This window comes from Pleurodeles waltl, chromosome 6 (genome assembly GCF_031143425.1).
Source record: "Pleurodeles waltl isolate 20211129_DDA chromosome 6, aPleWal1.hap1.20221129, whole genome shotgun sequence".
NCBI classification, from domain to species: Eukaryota; Metazoa; Chordata; class Amphibia; order Caudata; family Salamandridae; genus Pleurodeles; species Pleurodeles waltl.
The window spans coordinates 818,290,912-818,315,599 of NC_090445.1; the positions used below are offsets into that span (position 1 = coordinate 818,290,912).

Sequence of the window (24,688 nt, forward strand, 5' to 3'; positions counted from 1 at the left end):
ACTCTAGCTGAGATCACAAGCAGTGTCAAGGGCAGGTCCAATTAGAGCTGGTCACATGGGCTCTTCAGGGAAAGGGGTTCTAGCAGATTTTAGTGTCCCTGTAATTTAACAGGTGTTCAGCCAACTGACCCTTTTTATGAGTACAATTGGAAGCTGGTACAGCTCTTGGGGCTTTTATCACAGACCTCATAAGTAAGTGAAGTCCTCCTTCTGATTTCCACAGGTTTAGTAGTGTTCTGACAAGAGTGCTCAAGTGTGCCACATTTATGCCTGCCACTAGCCTGTAGGTAGGCATGACTTCTGGCCCCTCCCTAACCAATGGGGAGAAGTTTGAAAGGGTACCCTTGCCCACATTTGTAGCAGTTTCTGCATGTACTACTGCAGACTATCCTACAGTGCCCTTTGAAACCTAAATCCAACATGGTAAAACCTGCTTTCCCCTGTGCAGAGCTCCTGTGCCCACCGTAGTGGTGTGGCCAAAGAAATAAGTAGCACAAAAAGATGATGGACGGAGTGCTGAACAATGCAAGCACTCACACCCATTCACAGCTCTGGGTTTAATCCATTGTTCTTTTGCTCACCATGCCACTGAGGTTTGGAACCAACCGTATGGAAATCAGTCTTGACACTGTTCCTCATGGGAACAGTCCACTCCGTACTGCCAAGTCAGGTCCTCCTTGGACTGGAAACACGCATCCTGGGACCGATTTCAGCGTATCACCCTTCATCAGCCAGGGTAGCTTGAATCCAGTGGTAGAGTGAGCACAGGACCCACTTCTGGGCATACCCTTCCCACTTAGGGAAACGAAATAAGCAACCCCTCCTTTGTGGTCATTCAAAACTGATTCTGGTTTCAGCACCTTTCCCAATGGGATTGGTGTCTGGTTGACTAAAGGGACAAAGGAGGCTGGCCTAGGTGTTCACTACATCTGCCTGTGACAGAATAGGCCTCTTTGAAGTTGATTAGGTTCCTGGGTACTGCCAAGATGGTAATTCTGTCAGAGGTGCCTCTGGAAGCAAGCTCACACTTCCTCAAAGGGGTGTTTCTGCTCCTGGGCGACCACCCAAAGCTTATGCAAATGGGCTTCTAGAGACTTTAGGCAGTAAAGGGTGACCTTTTAAAAGTACCTTTTGTAAAATATTTAGTACAGTTTAAGACTTTAATTGTGAATTGAGCTTGGAATAAATATTTGAAATAGTCCAATAATTAATGTTACAGATGGCTCCGAAGTGGAGATAACATTATTTAATTTAAATATTATATCCCAGTGCTTTCCTGTGGAACACGAGCTACTGTTAAAATAACTGTTGGGGACATGCCACTATAAGGACATAATTTATAATAGACACAAACATGACCAACTTTTAAATACCATGCACCCTGCCTCACAGGGCAGTAAAGCCTACTTAATGGTGACTTATTAACATTTGAAAGGAGGGTTTTAGGCTTTTCAGAAAGGGTTACTTCGACAGGTCAAAAGTGCAGGTTTAATGCTCCACAGACAGGCTACAGGAGTAGGCCTACAGTTATGTTTGCACTCTCACTCTAGTGATAGCACAATATGTGATACAATCTACTAGTGACATTTAACTTGCAGTGCCTGTTCACATTTTATTCCATGTACTAGGGAATTATAGGTAAATTATATATGTCAGTTAGGTTATAGCCAATTTCAATATGTTGTATGGGTGAGAAGGGGTCTGGTAAGAAGAGTTGCAGTGCACAAAGTCTAAAAGACCAGCAGCATTAGTCCAAAAAATGAGGATGATCATGCAAAAAGAGACATTTTTCTAAAGAGTTTATATATTTTTCTGTTGAGGTTAATTTGAAGAGTATCTAAGTATCATTAATATACATGTAGAGTTAGGTGCCCATATTTTGTGATGCATCGGCTCAGAGGCCCTGTAAAGGTTAATCCTTGTATGTCATTTCATTTCCTGGCCTTGCTTGTTCATAATTGTCAAGATAAAGGGAATACATTTCCTGAAAGAACTTATACAAAAAGGTACTTCACCATCCCAGATAAGTTTAAACAATGTCCACTTGTTAGTGTTAGTCATCCCTTTGCCTTACTAAAGAAGTTCCCTCTGGGTGCAACAGACCCCTGCACCATGTATTTGTGCCTTAGACACTTATGTGCCCTACAGAAGGAGTTTCAGGCATTTTTTCTGGCCCCTTCATAGAATCCAAGTGCATGAACACAACTTTTGTATCAACCTTATCTCATTGAGCATTCCCTCATTTGAAAGTGGGTGCCCCAAATTAATGGGGCAGCACCTTTGCCTGAGCATGTTACAGATGCAGGTGCTGAGACAAACAGGCTCTTGATAAGTGTACTAACTGTGTTAACTCCCCATGGTGCCTTATGTGAGGTGGCATAGAGCTCCCGGGTGCTTGAACCAATCTCTCCACGGGTGAGTATAGTCATATACTGCAACTTCATGTGGTGGGAAGGCCTTTTTAACCTTAGGGTGATCAGCCAACTGCAGTGAAAGACAGAGCATCGGTTTATCGATAAGGTTTTGTTCTCTTCTAGAAACCAAGGTAATGTCAGGGTGCAACTAAGGCTAAAAGGCGAGGGTTGTGGGGATGAAATGAATAGCTTGGACCTGGATGTTACGCTTTTGCCAGATGAGGACTGACATAGTTGAGATTTGGGGCCAGATGTAGGAAAATCCGAGTTTGCGACTTGCAAATTGCGAGTCTGAGCGACTCGCAATTTGCAAGTCGCCAACCCGGATGCAGGATGCTGTCCCTGACACCATCTGAAAATCGAAAGGGGGTTGCAAAGACCCACCTCATTAATATTAATGAGGTGGGTCGCAATTTGCGACCCCCTTCCGATTCGCAGCACTCACTGGGACAGCAGACCACCATGTCTGTGACTGCTTTTGAATAAAGCAGTTTTTTTTTTTTGTATTGCAGCCCTTTTTCCTTAAAGGAAAACGAGTTGCAATACAAACGAAAAAATGAAACGTTTGTGTTTCATTTTTTCAGAGCAGGCAGTGGTCCATAGGACCACTGCCTGCTCTGAAAAAATGTTTACAGGGCCATTCACAAAAGGGAAGGGGTCCCCTGGGGACCCCTTCCCTTTTGTGAATGGGTTATCACCCATTTGAAATGGGTGCTAACTGCGAATTGCTTTGCGATCGCGGTCACAAAGCAATTCTACATCGCGATGTGAATCACAAATAGGAAGGGCAACACCCCTTCCTATTTGTGAGTCACATTCCCATTTTGCAAGTCGGTAACCAGGTTACCGACTCGCAAAATGGGAATGAGCATCGCGATGTGCTTTTTGCATGGCGCAAACAGTGAATTTCACTGTTTGCACCATGCAAAAAGCTTCGTACATCTGGCCCTTGTTTCCTTGAGGTTAGTAATGAAAATGTTTGGCTCAAACACTGAGAAGCAAAGGAAAGAGGAAGTTACATCACAGGAGGCGCATATATGGAGGATTGTGAGTGAAGCTCCTCAGATGCTGATCCCTTTTTTCAGCTGTCCTTGCTATATGGCATAATTACATCTCTCTCTGCTACTAGCTACAAGGCTAATACTTTAGCGTGTACTGTTTGACCCTATCCAATAAAATCAAGATTTTCCTTTAGTTTGCTTTAATTGGTAAAAGCAGAATTTGTAAACTTTAATTCTTCTATGTCGTACCTTTCCATAAATTTTGAAAAAGGTTTACCACTCTTCATGGATGTTTAAGGATTTGACATCACATTCCACTACAAGTTGGCAGTATGTGATAATATTCCATGTAAATATTCCATCTTCTACATATTGTTGTATATGTTGGCATAGCTCGTTGCATTTGCTCTTGATGCTTTCTTGCTGTTATACCCAACTTTTTTATTATGCATTTTGTATTTTTTTCCGTTTAGGTGGGTGCAGGGCATCAATAAGCAAAATATTACTTTTGTCAACAACCACACAATTTGTTTTCCCTGTGGAAATTACATCCTCTTCATTGACCTCGAAACAAAGGCCCGTTCAGTGTTGCAGTGCATGAGCGGGAGCATTGGGGCCTTTGCTGCTAATCAGTCCACTGAGGTAGTTGCCTTTTCAAATCAGAGGCTTAATCCTTCCATCTACGTGTACACCTTCCCAGGATTTGTCAAGCGGGCAGAACTAACAGGTAAACTGCAAAGTTCCTTTTCATTTGTTACCAAGGGATGTTGTCGTCTGAAATAGTGGGTGTAGCATGTCACATCTCCTAGACAGGTTATGCGTTTTTATCGTGTCATGGAAATACCCAAATGATTGATGTTGTATACTAATACTCTCAGCAAAGTGCCTGCTTAATCGTAGCTTTTGTATTTTCTACTCTTATAAGTTCCACAAAGCTTCTTCTTCAGTTCAGCTTCGCACATATCACAAGTAGGTATCTGATGTGAGGGACCCCCCCCAACGGATGTTGTATATAAACTAAAAATCTACGTGAACAGTTTTGCGCTGATCTTTACTGAAGACGTTGGGGGCGGTTGCAATATACAGTAGCCACATAGCCTCTCTATTAAATAACGATTGCATACAGGTATTCACATTGTCCTTGCTACATATTGGCAATGATATGCCCGAATCTACAATGCCCTAGTTGCCAAAATCTACATTACTCTGCTATACAAACAGGAGAAGTGTAAACATTCTGGCATCGCCGTCATGCAAGAATCCACATATACTGATCTGCAAGGTGCCAATTCTGTGCACGGACACAGTCCACATAAATGTGCCCCAAGGCATCATTGCTGGTCTAGTTGGTATGTCCATTCCGCAACCAGCCAACAGTCCATTCATCATCCATCACTCCCTGTAACGACTGCATTTATCCATCTCTCCGTCTCTCCATCCCTCCCTCTCTTCAGCCCATTCATTCATTGACAACGTCTTTCAATTATATGTTCTTTCATACTGTACAAAGTTTTCTTTAAAAAAAAAAAAAATCAGGATGATAAAGCTGTGCTAGGGGAGGGGATGGGCGGAACCTGCGCACATCAGTGGAACCGAGTCCTTTTGTACTTTGGCTGCATATTACCAGCACCTTGGAGGAGAACAGCTTCCCATGGTGGTCTATGTTAGCAGGGGCTGCCTGAACCCAGGCCTTTGCTGTTGCCAGGGGATGCTGACAGGGTGGGGGCTTGCCACAGAAAAGTGACTTTGGCCTGTGGGCGGACACCCCCTTTCTCTGTGACCTTGGAGACACCTGTGACCTCACCAGGAGCAGGAGGAGCATGGGAGTGCTCACTCCCATCTCCTGCATATAGTGCATGCCAGCCCAGTGGGAGGGTGACCAGGTGACTGCCATGTTTGAAGAGGAGCCCTGCCCTTCAGAATTGCCCTGCGCCTTGGTCCTGGCCCAGACAGAGACGACTGTGGCATGTGGGGGGCGTTCTCTGAACTCGGGGTGGACCTCTCCTCCCCCACATACATCGCTTGCTGACCCACTAGGAGAAAGACTGGGTGGCTCCATGGTTGAGGATGAGTCTTCCTCTCTAGACTAATGCTCCGGCCTGGATAAGTTGACTTCCACCTTGCAGTTGGGCACGTGCTACCCAGAGTAGCAGTGAGTAACGTGCCTTCGGAATATTTGGATTCTGACCCTGCTATTGCTTTGGGAGCTGCCTGGTAGGGAGTCGGCAGTGGTGTGGCTTGTGGTGTGGGCGGCTGTGCCCCAGCAGAATTCTAAGGGCAACATCTCACCTCACAACAAGATTGAAGGAGCAAAGGTGTAACACTGTGTACCCCTCTTTCATCCCACACAATATGCCTGCCTATTCAGCAGCGACCGCGCCATGGGAGTTGATGCATTGGAATGGTGACTAAAAGAGCAAAAGAGAACCCTTCAACTCCCTACTCCTCCCTGAAATGCCGTCCCAAAACAGAGTGACTGCACGGCTGGTGTTTGGGGGGAGGTCTGGCCTGAAGCACCCTTCCCTCCCAGGCGCATAAAAGTCCAGACGACTTTGGAGGGAGTGGCTGACCTGAAAGGAGGAGGGGGTACCTAGAGACTGGGATCCTTCTCCCTTCCCTTGGAGGGCTGTATAAATGTGGCGCTCTCCTCCTGGGTGAACCTGAAGGAGGGTTACGTGTGAGGGGATGCTGACTGAGTGTCATCACCCTTGCCCCACTGTGAAGACTGTGGCCATAAGCAGCTGCTCGTTCCTCCACCTTGTGATTGGATAGCCCTGAGAACAGTCTTGGACAATTGTTGGGAGAGTGGGGCTGGCATTCCCGACCCCTTGAGGAATCACGGCAAGCTGCCAGTGAACTCTCAGCAGCATGAGTGAGGAGGAGGAGGAGGATAATAATAAATGCATACTTGTAGCATTGGTTTGGCAGTCCCTTCCTATGCACAGTCTGCCCCCATTGGCAAGTCTAGACATAGTAGGAAATCCCCCACTGAGTACTGCAGCAGTAATGTGCCGTTACATCAGCAAGTGGTTGTGAAAGTCACATTGACCAAGGGTTGGCACAAGCTAAACTGGACACATTCTGGAGACATACTTTAGATGCGAACAATGTTCGAAGTGAAAGTGGATTTAGTGCTCACATTTCTCAGGCTTTTACAAGATGAAATGCAAATTGTCTGTTCGTGTCTGCCACATGGAACTACAGTCCATGAGCTCCAACCTCAAAACACACATCTGCAGATTCAAGTACAGGAACTGGCTGAAAGAATGGACTTCTTAGAAGGGAAGGCTAAATATGTGAAAGGCAGGGCCTAGTGGAGCAACCGCTGCATCATAGGAATACCGGAGGGAGCAAAGGGAAATAACCCCACATGGTTGATCGAGTCGTGGCTAGCCGGGACTGTTACCATGTATAAAATAATATGGTGGAATGTCGACAGTAGCCAAGCAATATAAGATGTACTCCTTTGTGAGGTGGAAGGACACACATGTGGCTTTAGTACAAGAGACACTCCTAAAAGTGAGTGAAGGCACACGATTGCAGAACGGGTGGAAGCCACAAGTTTCTCCCATGGCAGAGGGTTCTTGATTTGAATATGTCTTGGGGTCACCTTCGAGATCTCCAAATAATGTATTTATAGGGATGGCAGATCTATTATAGTGGAGATTGATTGAATAGTAAGCCACTGGTGCTGGGGAGTCTTTATGCCCCTAATGATGCCCAATTACAGTACGTTACATCTCTCTCTCTCTCTCTCCCTTATTGGAGAACTGGCCACACCATCCCATGTTATTAGGGAGAGGGGGGTTTAGTGAGGTCCAAGATGTATATCTGGATCTCTCGCATCCCACTGCAGCATGCATCGGCTTATGCAAAATCCAAGGCCCTCAAGGTCTGGTTGACTCAATGGACGTGGTGGACATATGGAGATGCTGGCACACCTTTGTAAATAATTATTCCTTTTATTCTGCTGTATGTGATGTTCACATCAGACTAGGTCATATTGTGGGCACAAGGGGATTGGTGGAAGATGTAGACATAACTGAATATTTGGGAAGGATGATATCCGACCTCAACCTGCAGACCACGACTGTCAACCGGGTGTGAAGACGAACGCCCATCACAACGTGGTGACTCCAGAGTTCTCCACTAGAAGACCCTGCTTTTCGCTCTTCAGTGAGCAAGCTCATTGATATTTTTTAAGGATAGTGAAGGGTTCAGCCTCCTCAGTCCTAGCTGAGGGGGAGGCTTTTCAAGTGGTGGTATCACTGTATTTGGACCACAAGGAGGCCTGGGCTCGAACTGCCTGTCAGCTGAGGGATCTAGACTGGAAAATGTAAAAGCCTGAGAGTGAAGCAGTAACAGACAAGTCTAAAGCTGGTGTAGTTTCAGAGGCTAGGGAGACACATACCACCCTGGTTGAGAGATAGAGGTGCCTCAACTACACTGTATACGCCAGCATGCTGAAAGACACGAGACAGACAAGCTCTTAGCATAGGTGGCTGAGGAGGAAATACACAGATTCCTGCTCACCGGTCTCAAAGGCAGGAGAGGCCATGCTAGACCAACCCATTTCGAACCAATAAGCCAGAGAGGCACTGTCATCCCTTGCCCATGGCAAGGTGCTAGGCACTGCTGACATCTGGAATTTTAGGCTGCTTTTACTGACCAACATGACACCCCAGTTGACTGCGCTCTACAATGAGGCATTAGAAGGAGGCAGATTGCCCCCTGCAGCAAGTGAAGGTCTAATAATCTGCCTCCCTAAAGGGAGTAATGATCTGGATGAGATAATTTCATACTGCCCCCTCTGCCTTCTAAATGCGGACTATAAAACATAAGGGAAAATCTTGGCAAGTAGGTTATTGCTGCATATGCCAAAGCTTACACATGGCTACCAAAACAGCTTATTCACAGGTCTCAGCATGTCTCAGAACGTTTGTTGTTTTTAAGTAATGGAGGAAGCTCTTGAAGATTGGCCTGAAGCTGCAGTAATTACAATTGATATGAAAAGGCTTTTGACTCACTGAGGTGGCAACTGCTCCACAAAGTGCTATGGAAATTCGGACTGGGGCATGACTTCTGCAAATGGATAGCAGTGCTGTACACATCCCCTGTAGCCAGAGTACGTATGGGGGAGGATATATTGGCACAATATCACATCTGCCATGGAATAGGGCAGGGCTGCCCCGCCTCTTACCTCCTTTCTGCACGGGAAATGAGGCCCTTTGTTGTACAGTTTAAAATGTGCAGGTGGGACAATGAGCGGTCTCAGATATAGAGACAACTATTATTGTCTCACTTTACGTGGATCAGCTCCTCTTGAACATATGGTATGTGAGGGCTGATCACTTGACCCATCACGAAAGCCCTAGACAACTTTGAAGCCAATTGGTTCATATAGCCTCAGGCAGTCTTTTAGATGACTTTGCCCCTTACCATTGTGGGAAGAATAGTTATAGCTAAAATGATAATGCTACAGTGCCTCTAGTGTTAATTTGCAAGCTTGCCTCGATAGTTTATTATGATAATTTACTATGAGGTGGGCACGACGCAGACTCACTCTTGGAACTGTGAAATGGCAGGCCAGTTTTGGAGGCACGAGAGTCCTTGAGTTTGAGCTATACTGTATCACAGCTCAGACCAATTGGATTGATAGATGGCCAGCTGGGCACAACCCTCTAGAAATGTGCAATGTGTCACAGACAGATGCCAGTTTTCTGATCCAGGGACGGGTATTGCCAACGTCTAGGCCACAGAGCTCTCTGTCGTGTCTCAAACAACATTGTCACTGATGCGCACTAGAGCTTACCCATGACACAATGCCTTCTTTGAGTTTGCAAAGCATCAAAGAGGTGGGGGGCTGGGTGCACATTAGGATAATTGTAGCGGCCTAACTGGTTGTAAATGGTTCCTTAGTACCATTTTTTACATTACTAGTAACAGATGGGCTCCCTCTTGGCCCGTGCCTGCACTGTATGGGTATAACGGCGGGACTGTGCAAGCTATGGGATATTACAGATATGGAACCGCAGAAGCACAGCAACTTGCAGGTACTATTAATACTCATCGCCTGGATATATAAAACTATGCTGGACCTGGGTGTTCCTCTCTGGATAAATTGAAAGTCAAGTGGGAAAACGATTTGAGGAAGGCCTCACAAAAGGAGTGTGATAAAGTATTAGCGCCCTCCTGCCCCTCCCCCCAAAAAAATCTCCTGAAATACCAGGCTACAATACCTTCAATGCAACCGGTTGCATGCGGGCTACCTGACATCGCACACTGTCAGAAATCCTTTTGGGATCCTGCCATTGTTCACATGTGGACTGAGCTGGATTCCTCCACGTGATTTGGGAGTGCCCTCTAATAGAGCTGTTATGAGAGGGAGTTGGTCCACACTTTGAAAGTGTGATGGAGAGGAGCAGGTTTAAGATCATCGAGGTCTCCATATTGGGCACTGTCCCCCAACCCGAGGTGGGAAAGAACAAGACAACATTTTCAGACCTGTTGCTGGTGCTAGCCAAGTGAGCAATCTAAAGCCAGTGCAGGTCCTAGAAGCCAGAGGGCTAAGGAAGTTTCCAAATGCTAAGGTATAGGTCAAACTAGGATCCTCCTTATACCGTGGGATCAAGAATGATGACTGACCATCTTAGGGGTACAGTGCAATATAAATCCTACAGCTTGGGCAGACACATACATCGGTGGTCATGTAATACAAATGCTCCCTATATTGGACTCCTTAATGTGTACCCGGTCCAAGCAATTCCACTGCCAGGGCTTCCCCTGAACTCATTCATACCCGAGAAATGTACAGTGATCATCATCCTCTCACTGCCCTCCTAACCTTCATCTGTCCACGTAACAACGCCATTAGCACCCTAAAACAGTAGCATATCAAACTCAAAAACTGGCCCGTATGCAGCCCCGTTTTGTGGGGTGTTTGATGATTATAGACGTCGCCCAGGTACACCGAGAGACTCACTGGCCTCAACCCTGTCACAGATGCACCTTGAGTAAATAGGCACTACTCATCAGAGATGCACAATGGAGCTCGGAGTTTGCATAATAAACTAAAACATGTAAATCCCAGACTTCGAATATGCAGTTCTACTACAAATAGTACTGGGGTGAAATCTCTATATACGACTTAAAATGTAACCTGTTATATTCGAAATGGCAATACAAATTCTTTTAAAAAATCGTGGTTCTTTGCTGCTGTAATATATAATCTCACCACACGGATATTAAATTTAAGACAATGTTACTCTCCTTTCAAGTCACGTGTGCTGTAAGTACCCCGTAAATCGAGGCAAAGAACTCCGAAAACCTCTGGACTGTTTAATATGAAATAAACAATTGTATTTTTCTAACAATAACATAACCTTGTGTTTTGTTTTTCTAGGAGGAGCTCAGCTAGATTATTCATTACTCGCTTTCAGTTGTACTGGCCCATACCTGGCCAGTTATTCATCAATACCAGAGTTTGCGCTTACACTGTGGTAAGTGGAACGGTTGGTTTCCGTTTCTCAGAAAAACACAAACCGGCTTAAATTACTGATCACTACAGGTTTATTTGTTGTGCAAAAATATTTGTATTTTTTTATTTTGACCCAAAAAAATCTGCCTAGCCGTTTCAGGTTTGATTTAGCACCAACCAGGAGTCAAAGCTCCCTACAGTGAGTAAATCATGTTAAAGACCGGTAATTACAAACTAATAATAACATCGTAATGAGTAGTGCTATTTTCCACAGATGAATACATGAATAAATATCGTCCTCACTGAAGGATGGGGTGTAGACAATAAAGATCAGAAAGGGCACTACACCAAAAGAGAGATCGGGGATTTCGTCGGGATACTCAGTTGATAAAGGAAATGGAAGTGATTGGAATGAGTACCTAAAGAGGTGTGGAGGAAGAAGGGAAAACTAAATCATATAAGAAAGTAGAAACCAGGGTCGAGCTGCTGCATGCGGGTTTTGTGATATACGGATGCTAAGGGAACAATACCTGCTTCAGGTTGTTTTTTTTTTAAGCTGTGTCCCATATGGTCAGACAGAGTTTGGGACAGGATGTTCCATATTCTATGGGTACATCCTGAGAGAGTCAGCCAGGGTTGACTGTTTCTTAAAATCTGGGTTACAACAACTCAGGGCTGATATGACGTCACTTGGAGAGGGCCAGCATCTCTGTCAGGTATGAAGGTATATCTAGTGTCAGTGGGAAGCATGTGTGGAGAAATAACAGCAGGGTACTGTGTATAAAGTACCGTATGCCAAAGACCTAGTTGACTGCTTTACAAACCTTTGCCATTACGGTGTATTGTCAGAGTCTGGCTATATCATAAGAAAAGTTGTAAAATATTGCATTCTGGACAGGACCATAACTTGGACCGCAACTTCAAGTCCCTCTAAAGTGTAAATTCCTAGAAACCCTTCAGCAGCCCGAGCTCACATTGAGCATTATTAGCATTTACATGGAGCTGAAGGTGTAATCTCTTCTCTAACACAAAACACAGGGAAATGGCTCTATCAAGGATTTCCTGAACACAGTCACTGATGCGAGGGTAGTTAAGCCAGTTTAGACCAGGAAGGGAGTAGTTTCGTCTTCTGTGGGTTTAATCTAATATCAAATTTGTATTTTTCAAATGATTGTCAGAAAGAATAAGGGAATACAAGTAGGAGTAGCTGTGCGTCTTAAACAAATTGATGATAGACTGTCTGAGTTCTGTAAATGGTCACCAAGCAGCACCACACATAGTTTGAATAGTGGGGGCTTGAAGGAAACTTTGAGGTGTATGAAGGTGGACCGCAACACAGGCTGAACGAGAGGGAGAATGCAATGCTTACTATTTGGAAGTGGTTATTGAGGTAAGAGGAGAACCATTTGGGCACTTGTCTCCCAATCCCGAAGTAATAATTTGAGATGTCCAAATGGATTTCATGATCTGCTGAAGGGTAATCCACGGAGAATTTGTTTTATTTCAAGTGATAGGATTCTCCTTTTTGGAGATGTACTAGTGATTATTAGTATGGCCATTGTGTAACAGCAGCTAGGCCTCAGTCCAGAGTGTTAGTTATTAAGCAAATGATTGCCAAGTGGTGTTTACACTGTTTCTCATTCATCAGAAAGGGTACCAATAAAAGACATGCATCTATTGTTTTTGTAATGATTCCCATACCGTCATGTTTTATAGCATTTTACATATATGTTATGTTGTAACATGCGATAGTCGAAAGCAGGTGAAGTAAAACTTAATTTAGTCCAGAAGTCCACGGTTGAATACATAATCTGCGGGAGGACTGAATACTGGACAAAGCAGCTGTCAGTGTTGTAATGTTCACCATTTCACATTCTCTTACGGGGAGCACATAACTAAGACCATGCTGGCAGTCGTCTACAAACCTAGACAGTAGAATAAAAAATACATTATCTGGGCAGGAAGTGGAGCTATACGGGAAGGTGGGGTGGTACCCATATGCTATTTGTATTTGCCTGGCAGACACACACACTCCTTCTCATGGAATGAAGAAGATAGAACATTTAAGTATCACAAATATAAACAGCTTAATATTGTAGGGAAATGCTTCCCTTGGCATGGTTACCACCTAACTTTTTGCCTTTTGTTGATGCCAGTTATGATTGAAAGTATGCTGGGACCCTGCTAACCAGGCCCCAGCACCAGTGTTCTTTCCCTAAACTGTACCTTTGTTCCCACAATTGGCACAGCCCTGGCACACAGATAAGTCCCTTGTAAATGGTACCCCTGGTACCAAGGGCCCTGTGGCCAGGGAAGGTCTCTAAGGGCTGAAGAATGCATTATGCCACCCTGGGGTGCCCTCACTCAGCACATGCACACTGCCTCACAACTTGTGTGTGCTGGTGGGAAGAAAATGACTAAGTCAACATGGCACTCCCCTAAGAGTGCCATGCCCACATCCCACTGCCTTAGCAAAGGTAAGTCACCCCTCTAGCAGGCCTTACAGCCCTAAGGCAGGGTGCACTATACCACAGGTGAGGGCAGAGTTGCATGAGCACTATGCCCCTACCGTGTCTAAGCCAAACCTTAGACATTGTAAGTGCAGGGTAGCCATAAAGTGTATATGGTCTGGGAGTCTGTCAATTACGAACTCCACAGTTCCATAATGGCTACACTAAAATCTGGGAAGTTTAGTATCAAACTTCTCAGCGCAATACATCTACACTGATGCCAGTGTAGGATTTATTGAAAAATACACACAGAGGGCATCTTAGAGATGCCCCCTGAATACCAGTCCGACTCCTAATGGTAGGCTGACCAGTTTCTGCCAGCCTGCCACAACCACACAAGTTTCTTGCCACATGGGGGTGAGTGCCTTTGTCACTCTGTGGCCAGGAACCAAGCCTGCACTGGGTGGAGGTGCTTCTCACCTCCCCCTGCAGGAACTCTAACACCTGGCAGTGAGCCTCAAAGGCTCCTGCCTGTTGATACAGCACCCCAGGACATCCCAGCTAGTGGAGATGCCTGCCCCTCCGGACACAGCCCTCACTTTTGGCGGCAAGTCCTGAGGAGATAATGAGAAAAACAAGGAGGAGTCACCTACCAATCAGGACAGCCCGTAAGGTGCCCTGAGCTGAGGTGACCCCTGCCTTTAGAAATCCTCCATCTTGGTTTTGGAGGATTCCCCCATTGGGAATAGGGATGTTCCCCCTCCCCTCTGGGAGCAGTCCAGGGGGGGTTTCATAGAGCACTGTGTCCCCCCTTCCCCTCAGTGCTCTACGAAACCCCCCTGGTCTGCTCCCCAAGGACACAGGTACTTACCTGATAGCAGACTCGACCCGGAGCACCCCTGTTCTCCATAGGGGACTATGTGTTTTGGGCCCCTCCTTTGACCTCTGCACCTGATCGGCCCTGTGTTGCTGGTTCTGTGGCTTTGGGGTTACCTTGAACCCCCAACGGTGGGCTGCCTATGCCCAGGAGACTGACTGTGTAAGTGCTTTACTTACCTGCAAAACCTACCCAAACTTACCTCCCCCAGGAACTGTTGATTTTTGCACTCTGTCCACTTTTAAAATAGCTTATTGCCATTTTAACCAAAACTGTGTGTACTACTGTTTTAAATCAAAGTTCTCTACTTACATGTGTGAAGTACCTTGCATTTTATGTACTTACCTCAAATCTTGAATCTTGTGGTTCTAAAATAAATTAAGAAAATATATTATTCTATATAAACCTATTGGGCTGGAGTTAAGTCTTTGAGTGTGTGTTCCCCATGTATTGCCTGTGTGTGTGCAACAAATGCGTAACACTACCTCTGAAGCCTACTGCTCGACCACATGACTCAAAATAGAGCATTAGTATTATCTAATTTTGCCACTATCCACCTCTAAGGGGAATCCTTGGACTCTGTGCACACTATGTCTCACTTTGAGACAGTATATACAGAGCCAAATTCCTAGAAATATAATGTATTAGTTGGAAGGAAGGAATACTTCACTTTCATGCCCTTGAGCATTCTGTATAGCACCATGGTAACCCTTCTAAAGGGGGCATTTGGCTTAATCAATTCCCCTACAACAATAGGAATTCAAATAAAACAATACTCTGTAGACAGTGAAATCTAGTTCATATATGCATGCAAACATTTTAAATGGACAGCATGAATAAATTCCGAAGCCCTGACGTCACTCATCCCATGAGCTATAAGCACTGCTAAGGAAGTCTGCTGTTCTTGGAGGCGAAATAATCAAAATCTGAGACTCCATGTCCAGTAACTCTGAACCATCACATTACCTTTCTCCAATCCCACCTCTGCTGCAGTTCATCTTCACCTAATTCTGCACTTCAAGGTCAGAGAATGGGAGGTTACAGCACAGCTTCAGTGACATGTGAAACTATATCAGATCTGCATGATCACCAATCCAGGTTGACGCTTGCAGAAGTCACTGAATCTGCCCTGGCTACGATCTTCCTGTCCGTGACAAAAACGAGAGATCATCTTCTCAGCAGCCTCTATAACTGTGGATCATGACAAACTGCTGAGGACACCCGAGGAATTGGATGTAGAGGCCGGATCTGCTCTGGAATAGTCGCATTAATTCCTCTGCTTTTGCAACCATCGGGATACGATTGGACCAATGCTATCATCACGCATGGAGTCCTATAGTGCTCAAGGGAACATCATCTCCTGTCTGTTTTTTATATCTAGAAGTGCCATTTGGCTGAAATGTTTACCTACCATACCCAGAAGACACAGGTTATTTCCATGTGAAAAACAGGCCAACATCATTACAATCTTATACCACAAACTGTGTTGCATGAAAGAGAGTTTCTTATGTTTGAATTGAAAATAGACAGAGGTCCTGGTGCTGGGACAAAATAATCCAACACACTTTTTTATTGGCTTTCCTGGTTTTGCTTCGTATCTCTGCCACCCCTAGTACCAGCCAGAGAATTTTACCCTGCAGACTGCGAGAGTCACCTGGGATCCTATGCAGATTTTAGGTGGTTCCTCCTATTGCATAATACAGATTGTAATTGTAAAAACAAACCAGCGTTTCACAGCAGACTATTATGATGAAACAGCAGTAGTACTCCTCGTCAGACAGCACAAGACACAGACAATCGCACACACACAGACACACTTTTTTCACAATCTGTTTCTCTCTTGATTCAAATTATTTACAATACCTTGCTAAACCCTGATAAATCATCTGTAGTGGCACTATGCATTTGTTTGTCATTTGGGGTCTTAACTGTTCGATAGAAGTGTGATTAAAAGATGTGAACAATTCTGGCAAATCAAATTATGGGGCACTGTAACACTAGTTGTTATAAAACCAGTTTTAACTTTAACACTAATGTATGTTTAAGAAGATGAAAGTGGCATGATCACCAAAAGGTGTTAGATGTTTATTTAGGTAAAGAATAATCACGTTTCGCTTTTCCATGTAATTCTGATTGGTATGAGTTTTTATGCAGACACTGTACATGCCGTTTACGAAAACTGAAAATATTGAATCTGCTTTTCATTTTCAGTATACTTGGATATGTGTTTGCTTTTCCTCCAGTATTTCTTTTATGTCAATGCTTTACAAACAAGCATAGGCAAGGCCGATTGCATTATGAAGGCAAGACACATTGTTTTTCTCAATGCTTGTATTACACATGGCACATGTTACTACACTTTTGCACTTATGTTGCATTGTATGTAGTAGGTGTATCAGTTAGCCACTTTAGTCATACTCATTTTTATCAAATTTGGAAGCATGAAACACCGAGTTGGCCACAGTGAAATTTTAACCTACTGCCTCTGAGTTGCCCACACATTTCCAAAAGCTGCAGCATCAAACCAACGGCTCTATCTACTGGCCAAATGTATTCATAGATAAGGCAGCTCAGTTAGTTATGGCACCTTCTACAGCAGTGGTTCTTACCCTGTGGTCAATGGACCCCTCTGGATCTGTGATGACTACTCAGGGGGTTTGCAGCTGTTTTACAAAAATAACTATTATTAAATAAAAATGAATAACTCATGCAAATAAGCAGAATTTGAAAACCTTTTCTATATTTGATTGTGAGTTAAATAAAATGATTCTGTATTTTTGCATTTGTTTGGTGTATGCTTGTTTTTGTATTTTTGTTTTGAGGTTCAAATCACAGAAATTGCTTAGGCCAGGGGTCCCTGGCTCTCAATAATGCCCGTTTGCGAATGCAAAAAGCCAGTTCAGAATATATGAAAGACATTCTTAATGCAATTTTAAGGAATCGCAAAAATAGCGATTCCTTAAAATTGCGACCCTGTTTAGAGAGTCACAAATTGCAACTCTCTAAATAAGAAATCGCAAATAAGGATTCCTTATTTGCAATTTCTTAGCACATGTATGAAGCCATTCCTAAATGCGATTTGGGCATTTAGGAATCGCTATTTACCACCAGGTTGAACCTGGTGGTAACCATATGCAAAAGTTAAAAAATGCATTTGAAATGCATTTTTAAAATGTACATGTAAAACACACATGCCCTTTTGGCATGTGTGCACCTTACAGGTCCCCCAAAAAATGTTTGGGGTGCAGCAGAGGGGGCCTTAGGCCCCCAGCACCCTGGGGTTTTGCATTTCCAAAATTGTGATTTTTGGTTAAGAAATCGCAATTTTGGAAATGCAAAAAATTCACAGATATGGGCCAACAGGCCCATAGGTGCGAAAGGGGACATATTCTTTATTTGCGATTCGGTAATAGCATTTGCGATTTTTAAGGAATCGCTATTACCGAATCGCAAAAATCATACATACCGTTTTGCATTTCTGAAATAGCGATTTCTTAAAAATCGCTGTTTGAGAATCGCAAATCGGTTGTATGATACATCTGGCCCTATGTGGTAGGAAGGGGGGACTTCAGTCCCAACCCGGGCAGGACAATATAGGCTTGATCCATCAAGGTAGACATACTGATGAAATAAAAGGTTGTGGTTGGTTAAGACTTGGCCCTTGACTTAGCTGTGGCTAAGCCCTTCCAATATTACAAATTGCCCTTATCACCAGTCTGATTTATTTTCCAGGCATAGCACAACTTTGATTTGCAGCACGTCATTGTCAATGGAATTTTCGTTGTCGTTTGAATGAAAGTGAAGTGGTCGGCATTGTATTTCAGGCACGCCATCCTGAAGACACATCAGACTTTAATGAGTAGCCTGTGTATCAATATTATGCATGGGTGATGTGGCCAAATCAAGGGATGCCCACAATTAAGTGTGCTGCTGCATTTTGTGCAGCTTTTAATGAGGCCTAACGGGAGGCAAAATTGTGGGCCTATCTTGAGGATCCAAGAACTTTCAAAACTTTTTTATCAGTGTATAGACTGTAGGATTTCATAAGACCTAGTTGTTGTAATGTTGCAATGTGTTTGCCAGTGGGCAGTGTGGTAATCAGGAGGCAGTCAAAGGACTTTGTGCTTCTTAGTTGGATTAAAGACATCCTGAAGCCAGTACTGATCTAGGAGATGCAATAGGATGACCTTAGACACATTTACTTCATTTTCTGTAGCTTCATGTTCTGCTCATCTGTTACTTTCAAGTACAATTTGGCATCGTCGTCTATTTGTATTTTGTTTTATTTATCGTTCAGTCTGTAATTCATGGACTTCTAAGTGTATTTTAAGTTAATAATTAAAAAGAGCCTTAGTGGGCCTTGTCTGGCAGTGTTATGGATTCTTAATATGACTGGTTGCGCTCTATTTTTTTTTAAGGATGATGAAAACAGTTTTAGGTCATTGTCACTGAGACAAATGCATGTTTTCATATTGTTAAGGGAGGTTCTGAAAAACAGCATCACCACTCACTTCAAATTTGGTTCTTTCGGTGCTACAGCCTTAGTTATAGTGATCTCATTTTGCATCACCGGAGCAAGTATCTTGTTAGGTCCTAAAAATAAACCTCAGAATAGTTGACTCATTAGTTGCACTATGTCCTCTGGAAAATGTGCCAAGCGAGGCCTGTCCGTTTAGAGCTCTGTTCACGCACAATGACATGCCAGCACGCCTGGTTTGCATGCCTGTATTACCAAAACTAGACACATGATGGCATCAGAATGCCATGCATATGACGTTTTGAAGCTGTAAATGATCGTGCCATAACCGCAAGTGAGTGTAGTTTCATCGAACTGCGTATATCTTTCTGCGAAATACGGGCTTCTCTGTATTATTTAGAAATAAGGGCCAGATTACTAACATTAGAGGCACCGATTTCCTAATTGCGATTCTCTCAGGATAGCAATTAGGAAAAAAGGTTTTACTAATGTATTAAACTTTTGAGTTTCATTCGCGATTTATATTGGGTTGCACATAGACCTACCTCATGCATATTAATTAGGAATCACAGCCATTACAGGGATGGTGTCCTGCTGGGGTCCAAAGACCACCATGTCTGTAATGATTTTTTAATTAAGCACTTTTTTTTTTTTAAAGGCAGCCCGTTTTCCTTAAAAAAAACAAAAAAAAAACGACAGCGTTTAAAAAGAAAAAATTAAACTGGAATACTCGTTTTTAAGAGTATTCCAGTTTCGTTTTTTAAGTGGGCCGTGGGCCATGTGGCCACTCTAAAAAAAAAAAAAAAAAAAAAATTATTTACATTCTCAAAGGGGAAGAGGTTGCCTGGGGACCACTTCCCCTTTGCGAATGGGTTACCACTTCTGTCGCAAAACAGTAATACATACCCCACCAATTTAGTATTTGAAATAGACGCCCTAAACACGGCCCTTTCAAATACCGAATTGCAAATGCAAAATGCGATTCTCTAACAAGTTACTGAATCGCGTTTTGCATTTTGTGCTTTGAAAAAAGTATTTTTCTGATGGATACAACTACCTGTGGATTCCTCACCTAATGAATACTCCCATGGCGCCAGCATTCGACGGAAATCTTCTTACTAGTCTCTGCACGTCGACGAGGACGTCACTCTAGCCCACGCGACGCCATCTGACGTCATACAGGCAATAAGAGGTCCTCGACGACGTGCCGACGTCAGTTCCCTTTTTTCCGTGCATTCGAAACGGTTATCTTCGAGGGATCAACTGTTACTTTTGTGGTTACAGTGTATTTTTGCTGCGTAGTCTTTCGCTGTGGTAATAATGTCGCAGAGAAAGTCTGGATTCAAGCCTTGTCGTGAGTGTGGAGGCAAGATGTCAGTGACGGATCCTCATTCCGATTGCCTTTGGTGTTTGAGCTCCGACCACGACGTCTCGAGTTGTGATTCATGCCAGCACATGAATCCAAAGGCCCTCAAGGAACGTGAGGCGAAGCTGTTTATGGCGAAATCGAAGGAGAAGCATCACAAGAAGTCTTCTTCGCCAAGACATCGGCGTCATCGAGACTCCCGGCGCCGTAGAGAATCTCGGCGTCATTCAAAGGAGACTCGTTCCAGGTCTTCGGATCGGCGCCGAAGGACATGGGAGATCAGTCCCACGGTTACGCCGCATCCTTCGACGCCTTTGCCCTCTCCGGCGTCTCCGACTTCACCTGGACAGGCGTCAGTGATTGAGGTATTGGAGCCTCAGGTGTTTTCTCCGGCGTTGCAGACGTCGAGGCCGGCGTCGGGGTCGCCTCCGAGACAGGCACCCCAGTATCCGGCTTTTCCCACCCCTGGAGCCGATAGTTCCGCATTCTTGAATGCGATGTATGCCATCTTCCAACAGATGGCTCCAGGGGGTGCTCCGGCTGGGCCTTTGGCCTTTTCATTGGGTGATCCTGCGCCTCTTCGGCCGGCACCCTTTATGCCCTTTCTCCCTTTTGGGAACGTGGGCTCGGCGCCGGTGTCGGCGCCGGTGGCCGCTCCGGTGACTTCAGAGGGATTGGCCCCGGGGATTTCCATCCCGTCGACGTCGGGATTTCGGCCTGTGACTCCGGTGGGTCCATCTGCTTCGACTGCTCTTTTGTCGGCGCCGAAGTTACCTGTGGCGCCGGACGCGGCGTCGGTGGCTTCTGAAGATCGGCGCCGATCTTCGACTTCGGCGGAGGCATTGTCGACTCCGCGTATTGAACAACGGCTTCATTCGAGGAGACGTGCTCTCCGTGTATTAGAGGAGCAGGAGTACCAACGAGCCCTGGAGGAAGGAGAGCTAGAGGACTCGGGTGATGGGCTGCGTGGTCTGGAGTCGGCCAGTGGGCTGGACACTTCCCCTGAGTGGGATCTTTCGTCCCCGGGAGAATATACTGAGGAGGCTGCTTCCTTTCACGCAGTGGTACGGAAGGCAGCTAGTTTTTTGGACCTGCCTTTGCCGGTGGTGGAGGCTAAACAAAACCTTCTAACAGAGGTGCTTCATCCGGCCTCAGCTGCGGCGGAGCCTCTTTTGCCATTTAATGACGCTCTGCTGGATCCGGTGTTAGAGGTGTGGAAGAGGCCGGCATCTTCCCCAGCAGTTCACAGAGCCGTGGCCAGGAGGTATCGGGCGGCTCCGACTGACCCTGGTTTTCTGTCTAGGCACCCTACGCCGGAGAGCTTGGTGGTGCAGGCCTCCTGTTCATCCAAGTCAGCGCCTGGTTCTTTCCCGACGGTGCCTGGGGACAGAGATTCAAAGAAACTAGAGGCGCAGTCCAAGAAGATTTTTTCGTCCTGCAGTCTGGCGTTGAAGGCCACCAACGCAACCTGTATCCTGGGGAGGTATATTCATGCTCTGATGGATGACATTTCCTCATCATTTACAGAGCTTCCCCAGGGTCTTTTGGACGTTGTTTCAAATGCCCAGGCTGCTGCGACCCAGATTATCCAGACTGGACTGGATATGACCGACTCGGTGGCCAGAGCAATGGGCACAACTGTGGTGGCAAGGAGGCAGGCCTGGCTCCGTAACTCGGGCTTTTCTGCGGATGTACAGTCCACATTGTTGGATCTCCCGTTTGATGGGGACAAACTGTTTGGAGCCAAGGCTGATTCGGCCTTGGAACGTTTTAAGGAGAGCAGGGCCACGGCTAAGTCGTTAGGGCTCCAAGCTCCTTCTTCCACGGCCTCTTCCAGATTTTTCAGGAGGTTTCGTGGATTTGGGCGTGGCTCTTCCTCCTCTTCCTTTCGGGGAAGATATCAGCAACCTGCCTCTTCCCATCCCTATAGATCTTTTAGAGGGAGAGGTAGGGTCCGCACCAGAGGAGCCTCTCAGCAGCACTCTGCCTCTTCCTCATCCTCTGGCGGGGTGCAGCAGGGGAAGCAGCCTTAGGCTTCCACCATTCCCCACTCACTCCTCTCCTGTAGGGGGAAGATTACAGCATTTTCTCACCAAATGGAAGACTGTTACAACGGACACTTGGGTTCTCAGTATTGTGGGAAAAGGCTACACCCTTCCCTTTCGGGAGTTCCCGCCCCTCATCCCGCCCCGCCCTTCTTATTGTTCAGAAGAACACCTCCTGTTGCTAGAACAGGAGGTACAAGCCCTCCTTTCAAAGGGCGCGGTGGAGTTGGTCCCAGAGCAGGAAAGGGGTCGAGGATGTTACTCAAGGTATTTCCTGATTCCCAAGAAGGATGGTCGTTTGAGACCAATCCTGGACCTGAGGGTCTTGAATTGGTTCCTCAAGCAGGAAAAGTTCAAGATGCTGACCCTAGCACAGGTGCTTTTGGCGTTGAACAAGGAAGACTGGATGGTGTCTGTCGACTTGCAGGATGCTTACTTTCATATCCCGATACTCAAGTCACACAGGAAGTATCTCCGGTTTGTGGTGGGATCGCAGCACTATCAGTTTGCGGTCCTTCCGTTTGGTCTTACTTCAGCACCTCGAGTCTTCACGAAGGTGATGTCGGTGGTTGCGGCAGAACTCAGAAGGAAGGGGATAGCAGTATTCCCTTACTTGGACGACTGGTTGATCAAAGCCAAGTCCCCGGAGCTTGTGTCGCATCATCTGCAGTCAACAACCCAGTTGTTGTTCGACCTGGGTTTTTCGGTGAACGAGCCCAAATCTCACCTAGAGCCCTCTCAGCGCCTCCTGTTCATAGGGGCAGTACTGGATACAACATTGGGTCGGGCCTTTCCTCCGCCTCAGCGGATTCAAGATATTCAGGATCTGGTTCCAATGTTTCGAAATGGAGCGGTAGTTCCAGTCCTCAAGGTCCTTCGTCTGCTCGGTCTGTTTGCCTCCTGCATTCTGTTGGTCACGCATGCTCGCTGGCACATGAGGGCTCTTCAGTGGTGCCTCCGAAGGCAGTGGTCTCAACACAAAGGGGATCTAGAGAGTACTGTCAAAATCTCCAGAGATGCTGCTGTGGATTTGAAGTGGTGGATTGCAAGCAACAATCTTTCACAAGGAAAGCCGTTCCAGCAGTCGCCACCAGTGGCCACAGTCATAACGGATGCTTCCACTCTAGGGTGGGGAGCTCATCTGGGGGATGTGGAGATCAAAGGCCTTTGGTCTCCAGAGGAACAGATGTTTCACATCAATCTGTTAGAGTTACGGGCTGTACGTCTGGCTCTCAAGGCCTTCCTCCCTTCCCTTCGTGGTCAGTCGGTACAGGTCCTGACGGACAATACTACCACGATGTGGTACATAAACAAGCAGGGAGGAGTGGGGTCGTACCTTCTCTGCAGAGAAGCTCTTCGACTATGGTCCTGGGCAAAGGACCATCAGATTTGCTTGATAGCAAACCATCTGGCCGGAGTCTTGAACGTGCGTGCGGACAGTCTCAGTCGCCAATTCTCGGCAGACCACGAGTGGCGTCTCCATCCAGATCAAGTCCGTTTAATCTTCCAGAGGTGGGGGTTTCCTCGGGTAGATCTGTTTGCCACTCGAGAGAACGCGCATTGTCCGTTATTCTGCAGCCTCCAGTATTCGATGCAGGGAGCGTTGGGGGACGCGTTTCAAATAACCTGGTGCGGCCAGTTGCTTTACGCGTTTCCTCCCATACCCTTGATTCCTCGAGTATTGAGGAAGATTCGCCAGGACCGGGCTCTAGTCATCCTAATAGCTCCGGATTGGCCAAGGAGGGTATGGTACTCCGACCTTCTCCCACTCTCAATGTGCCCTCCGCTCCGTCTCCCTTTCAGGGCAGACCTCCTCTCGCAGTCGCAGGGGCAGGTTTTACACCCCAACCTCCAGAGTCTGCACCTACATGCCTGGAGATTGAACGGGGCAACCTGAGTTCCTTCTCTCTCCCGCCTGAGGTAGTGGATGTTATATTAGCGGCCAGGCGACACTCCACTAAATCTATCTACGCTAATAGATGGTCTAAATTTGTTGCGTGGTGTGGAGAGAGGCAGATTGATCCTTTGCATGCTCATCTATCGGACGTTTTGTCTTTTGCTCTGTCTCTAGCGCAGAAAGGTTGTGCAGTGGCTACCATTAAGGGTTATTTATCGGCCTTGTCAGCCTTCATATGTCTTCCAGACCAACCATCTTTATTTAAATCCCCTATTGTTATCAGATTCTTGAAAGGTCTTCTAAATAAGTATCCTCCAAAGCCATTCGTTATGCCGCAATGGGATTTGTCCTTGGTCCTGACTTTCCTTATGGGGTCCCCTTTTGAACCTATGCATTCTTGCCCCTTAAGGTATTTGGTTTTAAAAACAGTCTTCCTGATAGCTATAACATCAGCAAGGAGAGTGAGTGAGTTGCAGGCCTTATCAGTAAAGCCCCCTTATACAACTTTTTATGGGGATAAGGTGGTGTTGAGGACCAAGGCTGCTTTCCTCCCGAAGGTTGTTTCACCTTTCCATTTGGCTCAGGCAATTACTTTGTCCACGTTCTATCCTCCGCCTCATCCTTCCAAAGAGGAAGAAAGACTGCACCGTCTGGACCCAAAGAGGGCGTTGAGCTTCTTTATTG

The 24,688-nt window shown here is 45.7% G+C and overlaps 1 protein-coding gene across 1 annotated transcript in view; it reads left to right on the forward strand.

The window, feature by feature from the left end:
* The window catches only part of CFAP43 (cilia and flagella associated protein 43), a 505,375-nt gene that overhangs the window by 40,344 nt on the left and 440,343 nt on the right, over positions 1-24,688 (forward strand). Inside the window, exons 2-3 of the mRNA XM_069239443.1 lie at positions 3,889-4,142; positions 10,818-10,914. Of these exons, the coding sequence (XP_069095544.1) occupies positions 3,889-4,142; positions 10,818-10,914 (351 nt within the window). The remainder of the gene's footprint in view (positions 1-3,888; positions 4,143-10,817; positions 10,915-24,688) is intronic.